The sequence below is a fragment of the Morus notabilis genome, unplaced genomic scaffold (genome assembly GCF_000414095.1).
Source record: "Morus notabilis unplaced genomic scaffold, ASM41409v2 Scaffold184, whole genome shotgun sequence".
NCBI lineage: Eukaryota > Viridiplantae > Streptophyta > Magnoliopsida > Rosales > Moraceae > Morus > Morus notabilis.
In genome coordinates, this window is record NW_010387636.1 from 160464 (window position 1) to 169815 (window position 9352).

General features: G+C 32.8%; 1 protein-coding gene across 1 annotated transcript; it reads left to right on the forward strand.

Annotated features, from left to right (window-relative positions):
- Positions 1-2909: 2909 nt before the first annotated feature.
- LOC21409387 (salicylate carboxymethyltransferase) lies at positions 2910-5588 on the forward strand. Its single transcript, XM_010115108.2, has 4 exons — positions 2910-3051; positions 3427-3831; positions 4583-4837; positions 4935-5588. Exons 1-4 carry the CDS (start codon positions 2977-2979, stop codon positions 5292-5294), a joined length of 1095 nt encoding a protein of 364 aa, XP_010113410.1. The 5' UTR covers positions 2910-2976; the 3' UTR covers positions 5295-5588.
- The last annotated feature ends 3764 nt before the right edge of the window (positions 5589-9352 follow it).

Consider the following 9352-nt stretch of genomic DNA (forward strand, 5'->3'; position numbering starts at 1 on the left):
GATTGGATCATAAAATATATTATTCATTAGAGGATCAATGGTACTTATAGATAAAGATATATTAAAGAGGTTAACGGAAAATACCTAGATTTAATTATGAACCGTTTATGGAGGATTAATTCGTATGTAGTGACTATATCAATGGACAACACAAATTCCGTGAACATAATTGTTTTATTAGTTTGAGAGTGCAATTCCAAATTTATAGTGGAGTAATTTGGAATTAATAATTTTGACATATTAATTAAGGTGTTAATTAATTGTCAAAATTATTAGAGCTTAAAATTATAATGTCCATAGTTCATCTCAATGGCTCTATAAGATTAATGTGAACTGAATATATCATATTGATGGATGAATTTAGAGGGATTTTTTTTCTTTCTCCACGTTTCCCTCTTCTCCCCCATTAATATATATATATATAAAAGAAAGGAAACGTGCATGTGCACGTTTCCTCAAAAAAAAAAAAATTAAGTGGAGGAAACGTGCTGTTGCACATTTCCTCCCTATGAGGAAAAGGTCACAGTCATGGAGGATTGGGTTCCTCGGAGTGAAGGTTTTTAATCCTTAGCGTGGATTAATTTTTCCTAGAGGAGAGAAAGGGTGAAAAAAAAAACGGGAGAACAAAAAGAAAAACTAAAAAGGAAAATTTCCAGAGTGCTATAACATACTTTTGAGAAAAGTGAGTGATAACTATAGGTGGCCTCTATATTCATCCATCTCATGTGTTGAGAAACTCATTACAACGCCCACGCGTTTGAGTTCACGTTAATCCGGAGATACGTTGAGAAAGAATCGTGGTGTTCTTGGAATTGAAGAGGTCAAGACGGTGTTGAAGGAGTTCAAGATTTATGTCCTAATCGAACGACGGTCAAATCCTCATTCCTTTCTTTAATATCTTTGTAGTTAAATTAACATGAAATAATGATCGCATTAAATTTTAATTTATGTGATTCGATCGATACCACGCTTCCGCACAATTTTTTTTGAAAATCCAGTTTGAGAAACCAACAGTAACAACATTGTTCAGACTTAGCAACACTTTTAAAGCATCGTTAAATTTTAATGTTGTTTTTTAAGCGTCGTTAAATCCTCTTTTTTGCACTACTTTATTTCAACAACTTTTTCTTGTCTTTTCTTTTTCCCTTGGATCAGAATCTTCACACGACGGGCGTCTAAGTTCTCTAAACGTCATTGGTTTAAGTTCTCTAAACGTCATTACTAGAGTAAAGAATTTATTATATAGTTTCGTAAGCTAGAAAAATCCTTCCTAATATTTACGAGGTCACTGGTTTAAGTTCTCTAAACGTCATTACTAGAGTAAAAAATTTGTTGAATAGTTTCATAAGATAGAAAAGTCCTTCCTAATCTTAATTATGAGGTCATTAATTGGTTTAAGTTCTCCAAACGTCATTACTAGCGTAATGATTTTATTATATTGTATGGTACGCCATTTCCAGCAAAACAAATAATAATAACCATAATATTTAAAGTGTCATATAAGACGTTTAAATTATTAATGCAAGTTAGGGACTGCTGCCTTATACTCGTTTTCACACCATACTAACTAGACCGGCGTAATCCTTTGCACTTTCACAGGAAACTGCATACATAAGATGTTCATACCTCACATGTCTGACGTCTGCATGCATGCTTTTGGACCGTCATCATGGGATTGATTGATTGGTGCATTTTATGTTGTGTTTCCATTTACTTAATTCAACTTTTAACGTTAAGATTGACTTTTTGTCGATATATATATATATATACATGTTCTTCCAAGAAAGGAGTTGATAAAGAGCAAACATCAAGGTACATATGTTCTTCCAAGAAAGGAGTTGATAAAGAGCAAACATCATGGTACTTCCTTTTAGCGATAGAAAAGGAATTAAAAAAAGGCGGTGATCTAGTGAGCTGGGAGGCGCAAGTACCATAATATGACAAAAATAATATTAACAAAAAATGAACAGTACTGCTATATATCACCACATTTTTTTAAACAATCATATGTAGACTTCCCTAAAAAAATATTAATGAATAACTTTAAAAATCAATACTGCTAATATGTATTAGAAAAAATGAACAGTACTGCTATATATCACAACATTTTTTTAACAATCGTACGTGGACTTCCCTGATAAAAGATTAATGAATATGTTCAACTTTAAAAATCAATACTGATTATAATAAGATTCCACGCAAGTTTCGATATTAATCTTTAGAGCACTCGTGTTCAATCTGACGGGCGTGTAATTGAATGTAGTTGTCGCACAAACGGTGTGGATTCAATAAGGTAAAATCCACTATTTATGAGACACCCGTTATCCGAACCCCGTCATGTAGAGTCTTATTTTCTTAATTTTTAACGTGTTAAAAAATAGTAGTGATAACAGCTAGAGTATGTTTCAACATTTTTTTTTTTTTTTTTTTTTTTTGGAAAAAAAGGGATTATGCAGTGAAAAATCAATACTTGACGTGGTATAACTACATAAAGGTTGTTCAATAATTGAGGTAGGGAAACGGAATTCTCCTTTTGATGTTAAAAAGACAGTACATAAGGTTATGTTCAATAATATTGATCCATTGACACATACGTAAGGTAAGCTTCCCGTGGCCAATGACTGTAAGGCTGTATTCACTAATTAAATGGAGGCAGAAAGGACATATAGCTGGTTGGTAAAAGGCTGAAAGCACGTTCTTTTCCGCTGACAGCCAATATGTGGCTCTTGATTCAGTTGTTCAATGTGTCCCCACCACATGGTCCTATGACACACTTATTATAAGGTCGAAAAATTAGTCTACTATTTTAGACTCCGATACATTTAAGATTTTAATTTTATTTTAAATGTGACAAAATGTTGACACCACTTTCATGAGATCACTATAAATAGTGGTAGCCTCTCATTGAACAAATCAAGCAAACACATTAATTCACATACACTCAAGCAAGAGAAATCTAGAGAGAGAGAGAGAGAGATGGAAGTAGTTCAAGTTCTTCACATGAATGGAGGAATTGGAGACACAAGTTACGCAAACAATTCCTTGGTTCAGGTAATTCTTCCCTTTATCAACAATTCAATGTTGTTCGTATATCATATATATCAAGCTATTTAGTACTCAATATAGATAAATTATTGCATAAAATGCTAATGAGGTCATTCTGTGATAGGATACAAAAATACCTTATTGATGTTGCACAACTCCGAATCGTCATATCATAATATCATTAACGAAATATTATTACAAAATTTAACCTAACTCAATGAAATATAATGGTTTTTTTTGCTAGGTAGGGTCTTTGTAGTACCCTACCATTACTATTTGGAAGAATTATATGTAAATTCTATGGTAGCATTCGATAGGTAAACATATGAATGAATTTGTCATATATATATCTTACGTGGATTTGAGTTTACATGACTTCAGAAAAAGGTGATATCCATGACCAAGCCCATCACTGAGGAAGCCATAGTAAACCACTACAGCAACAGCTCCTCAACGAGGCTAGTTATAGCTGACTTGGGTTGTTCTTCTGGACCAAACACTTTGTTGGTGGTCTCCGAACTCGTCAAAACGGTGCACCGTCTTTGCCGAAAACTCGGTCGCCAATCACCTGAGTTTCAAGTGTTACTCAATGATCTTCCGGGGAATGACTTCAACTCCATTTTCAAATCCCTGCCAAGCTTTCAAGAGAAACTCAGAGACAAAATGGGTCCCGGGTTCGGCCAATGTTTCTTCACCGGCGTCCCGGGTTCCTTTTATGGCAGGCTTTTCCCTAGCAAAATTCTGCATTTTGTTCACTCATCATACAGTCTCCAATGGCTGTCTCAGGTACTTAACTTCGTACAAAATTATCACAATACTATACAATATAATACATACATACGTTACGTATACTATACAATATAATACATAACTACGTATATATATGTATGTATATAATAGAGTACGAAAATATACGATACGAATAGGGCTCTAATTCAAATCATTACAACTATATTAGGTTCTATCAGTTTTATGAACCTTTTTATTTTGATGTAACTTTGATCGGATTTTATGGGTTTAGAAATACACTCTCTCTATAATCCACTACTAAAGATACAGAAAGAAATACCCAAAAAAAAGAAACTCCTAGATGTTAATGTATATATGTATGTATTATAAAATATGAATGAAAAATACTAATTACCGTACACTTTTTTAAGTTTTTAGTTATATATGATTCGTTAAGAATTGGAGCAATGAAACATTGTAATTTCTAAATGGTTTTTGCTTCTTTCAGAAGTTGATGCAATTCTTTTGACTACGTATTGTTTCTTTAATTTATTTTTAATAAACTGGAGTGGCAGATTTGATAAAGTGTCGGGTGATCAATACCAACCTAGCTAGTTAAGATATGATCCTTTCTTAATTTCATATCGGTTATATCCTCTTTCAATTAAAATAAAAAAATAATAATTAAAAAAAAAAAACAACTAGTATCAAGAAATATAGAACTGGGACAACATCCCTCTTGGAAAACCTATGCACTACTAAACCCTCCACTCATGGAGTAGCTTATTGTATTTTGTTCATTATATAGGTTCCTGATGGAGTGGAGAATAACAAAGGGAATATTTACATGAATAGTACTAGCCCTACAAGTGTGATTAAGGCTTACCAGGAACAATTCCAAAGAGATTTTTCATTCTTCCTCAAGTGTCGTTCGGAAGAATTAGTCCCCGGCGGGAGTATGGTCTTAACAATTTTAGGAAGAAAAAGTGAAGATCCATCTAGCAAAGAGGGTTGTTATATTTGGGAGCTTTTGGCTGTTGCCCTAAACGACATGGTCTCGGAGGTACAATAATTCTAGACGCATATAACTATAAGACAAGTAAAAACCTTGAATAACAAAACCTGAATAATATTTGTGAGAAATGTTGTAATTTTTGTAGGGGCTAATAGAGGAAGATAAATTGGACACCTTCAACATTCCTCAATACACACCATGCCCATCAGAAGTGAAATCTGAGGTCCTCAAGGAAGGATCATTCACCATCAACCGGCTTGAGGTTTCTCAAGTCAACTGGGACGCCTACCACAGTGATTTTAGTCCGTCCGATGCACTTGACGACGGCGGGTACAGTGTTGCCAAGTGCATGAGAGCCGTGGCAGAGCCCTTGCTCGTTAGCCACTTTGGTGAAGGTATAATTGAAGAGGTGTTCCGCAGGTACAGGGAAATTATTGCTGATCGTATGTCTAAGGAGAAGACTGAATTCATCAATGTGATCATTTCAGTGACCAAAAGAGGATGATCATCATGGTATTATTCATCAACAAATATCAGTACTGTCTTAATGAGTGATGATCAGTTATGTTTGTCTTATTAGCAAAAAGGCAAAAAATAAATAAATAAATTAACGTGGCTTTACACGAGTGAGGTTATTTTATATATGTTCACGTATAGTGTAATTTGTTTAATATTTGTCCAGTAAAAGAAGAAAAATACCATCCAGCCGATCGAGCTAGTGATGGCAAGTTTCTGTAAAATGTTTCAATAATTAGGCAATGCCAACTAATATATATTTCTGTCTTCTTGGAAAAGAGAAATGAATTGTTTAGCTGTCTGAGTCTATAATCACTTAAATAGACGAAATGTTGAGTTTAATAGTTCTCCGTGTCGATCTCCAAAAATAACAATAACAATATAATAATAATGATGATGATGATGATGATGATAATAATAATAATAATAATAATGATAATAATAATAATAATAATAATAATAATAATAATAATAATAATAATAATAATAATGATAATAATAATAATAATAAGAATAATAATAATAATAATAATAGCAATAATAATAGCAATAAAACAAAACAAGTACAAAACAAAACAAAAACACTTGAATACAAGAGTTAATTTATTTCTCGAGTTTGCATTCGTCAAACAATATGACAAGAAAGTTAATTCTAAACTATGTATAGAAGTTTTTAAAAGTTTCAATTATATATGCTGCTGGCCATTTGATTTTAATTACTTACCCATTATTTAAAGGGTAATTAGCACGATTAATGCAGGTTCTTGAATTATTTGATAAGTATCATTTTAGTCAAGTTTTTAATTTAAAAAATTAACTCCGCAACCCATGTCGTCGCCACTCCAATCACGACCAACTGAACTTAAATGGTTAAAGATGCCTAACTAAAGAATGTTAATAAGCTAAGCTTATGAAGACTTTAATTATTATCATTATTTAATAAGAGGACTACTCTATACTGCTTATTCAAATTACCAATTGAACTTAAATGGTTAAAGATGCCTACCTAGCTAGGTTGATGGGTCCAAACTTTGCCTTTTTGTTTTGGTTTTTTTTATTTTTTTTATTTTTATATTGTTTTGGTTTCTTCTTTGAATGTATGGTTAAAACTTTATACTTATTAGTTACACATGATGCATGGCCAAACTATAACATCAAGAGAAGAGGACCCATGCACACTTTTCTTTCTTTCAGAAATAAATAATCCAATATTTCCTATGATTTATACTAGACAGTAGACACACGATAGCTTATGACAACTACATGTCATAGTTGTAGTTGGCAAAACAATATGTATGTCACGTCATAAATAATACTCTTATTCATCTCTTTTCAACGTAGACCGTAAAGATTAATTATGTGGCTTAAGCTAAATCGACCGATCTTTTAAAAATTCAAAACAACCAATTCGATCTTTTAAAAACTTACAATAGCTAATTAAGATGCCTGCCTTGATGCGAGCAAACTTTATATTTTAGCTAACATATGATGTATATATGTAGCCTTAATAATGAAATGCTGAGATTAATATTTTCTTCTTCATGCAAATATTTGAATATTCCAAGAGCGCCCTTTTGCCACAAAACCCAAAGAATAAATAAATAAATAAATCCAACATTTCGTTGCAATTTGCAAACACCGCTACACAAATCCTAATAAACATCAATGATACAACCATGTCTGTCATTATTCATTAATATGTAGTTAGTATTGAAATTTTGGACGGGCCGTCCGCGACCGCCTGAAAAAATTGATTTTGTGTCTGATGCCCGACCCGACTTACTCAAAATTTTTGGGCCACCCGTCCGAGCCTGAGAAGGCCCGTGGACGGGCCACAGGCCTGGTTTTGGCTGCCCGAGCCCAGTCGGGCAGACTGAGCCCGCCCGAAATGCCGAAAAAAAAATATTTTTATATTTTTTAATTTTAATAATATTATATATATATGTATATTATATAATATACTATTATTTAGTAATTGTATTTGTATATAAATAATTATTAAGTTATTTTGTGTTAAAATTATATAAAAACTTGGTAAGAAAAAAAGAGTGCAATCATTTTGTGACAAAATATAAATTTTATAAACTTACAAAGTCTAAATATACATTTACAATGTCAAAAGTAAATACATATTTACAAATTACAATTTAATTTGAAGCTGAAGGATCATCTTCAAAATTAAATGTTAATCTATTAAATTCATCAATCTATTCTTGACTTGCCGGTGAAATTGTATCCAATAAACGTTGATCGGCACGATCCCAATCCTTAATGTAGACCAAGGCTTCAACAATGTCCCTTTGCAATGCATTTCGGCATTCATCATCCGGTCGTACTGAAGGCTTGTTCAGATGAAACAGTGGAGACTGAGATCGAAAAAAAATCCATTGCCAATTGAGTTAGGATTGGCCAAGTTAATGCTCGTGCCCTCCACCATTGAACTAAGTCAAACAATTCTCTAGTACCGTCGACTACTAAGCTCTCACTGAGGTACACCATAAGCTCATTAAAGCCGCCGCCGCCTCTGCCACCTGTTGATGAAGATCCATTCCCAGCTTCTGTTTGAGTCGTCTTCTTCTTCTTCTTCAACCCGAAAACATTCAAGAATGAATGTGGGTTTTCATCTTGAAGTTGCGGTTCCTGTACTCCAGAGTTTGTGTTTCTAAACCTATTCTCATATTTACTATAGATCGAAAATATTTTTGCCTTTAATGTTAGAAATTGGTCATAACAATTGATGCTTAAAAATTCACTTAAGTTTTCTAAACCACTTTCTAAACGGTCTAATTTTAAACTATGATAAAAAATAGTACCGAAACCATACAACAAATGCAAGTTAGACCAATGTTTTTTAAATTTCTTTTCCATAAAAGCGATGTGAACTCCTAAGATTGGGTATGCCCTATATTCACTAAATAAAATACTAATTCTTAAAACTACCTAAAATGATACAAAACTTCAGCAATTTTCCAATCATATGAGTCTATATGTTATGTTCCTAATTTTAAACAGATATAGTTTGTTATAGCATCCTTATAGGGGATGCATTGTTGAAGCATAATATAAGTTGAGTTCTATCTTACAGGCATATCTAAGGCTAATGCTCTAGGAGGTAAATTTAATGCTTGTAAGAACCTAAACCAATCTTGTTCTCTTTGGTTACTACCTTGAATCCATACAATATTATCTCTAATTCTTTTAATGTGAGTACCCATTTCTTTTTAACTAGATTTAACTATTAAATTCATTACGTGGCATGCACAACGTTGGTAGAAAATAGTACCATCACTGAATAAACTTAAATCATTTTCGAAGTACTCAATTATTTTAGTATTTGCACTAGCATTATCTAATGTTATTGCCATTACTTTATCTCTTAATCTAAATTCATCAATTACATCTAAAATTGTATTATATATTAAATCGGCGCTATGTGATCCTAAAACACATTTAAACTTAATATTCTCTTATCTAAATCGAATCCTTTAAAGTAATATCCGGTTACAGCTAAATAATCTTTATTGGCAACGGCATACCAAATATCTGATGTTAACGCAACGTAACCGCTAGTCGGGTGTAAAAGGTTTATTAATGCTTCTTTTTCTTTTTTAAATAATTTTAACAAATCTTTCATAATAGTAGTTTTTGAAGTGAACTATGCATTAGGATTATGTACAACTTTAATATATCATTACCAATTAGGATGCTCTACAAAACTAAGTGGTTGATCTAATGCAGCTATCATTCGCGCAACTTACATACGATCAACTTGCGGATCGTATTTCCAAGTGGTTAGACAACCGGTTGTGCGATCAAAAAATAATTGTGTTTGGCGGAGTTCAGCTCCGCCGGACTGGCTAAGCTTTTGAAGACACTTTTCAGAGTGCCTTCTCAAGTGTGTTGTGCCGTGAATAGTGTCACCTTGTAATTTAGATAAACAATATTTACACTGAGCTATATGTTTACTATTACCTTCATTGTCGATCTCCTCAATTGTGTCAAAATGATCCCAAACTGTCGAGGTTGCCTTTCCTCTTGGAGGTTGCA

What these genes read in the sequence shown, in the direction of transcription:
- LOC21409387 (XM_010115108.2), top strand. Translation starts at nt 2,977, where the DNA reads ATGGAAGTAGTTCAAGTTCTTCACATGAATGGAGGAATTGGAGACACA. An exon ending in CAAACAATTCCTTGGTTCAG is followed by an intron (nt 3,052 to 3,426) that starts GTAATTCTTCCC and finishes ACATGACTTCAG; the next exon opens with AAAAAGGTGATATCCATGAC. An exon ending in GTCTCCAATGGCTGTCTCAG is followed by an intron (nt 3,832 to 4,582) that starts GTACTTAACTTC and finishes TTCATTATATAG; the next exon opens with GTTCCTGATGGAGTGGAGAA.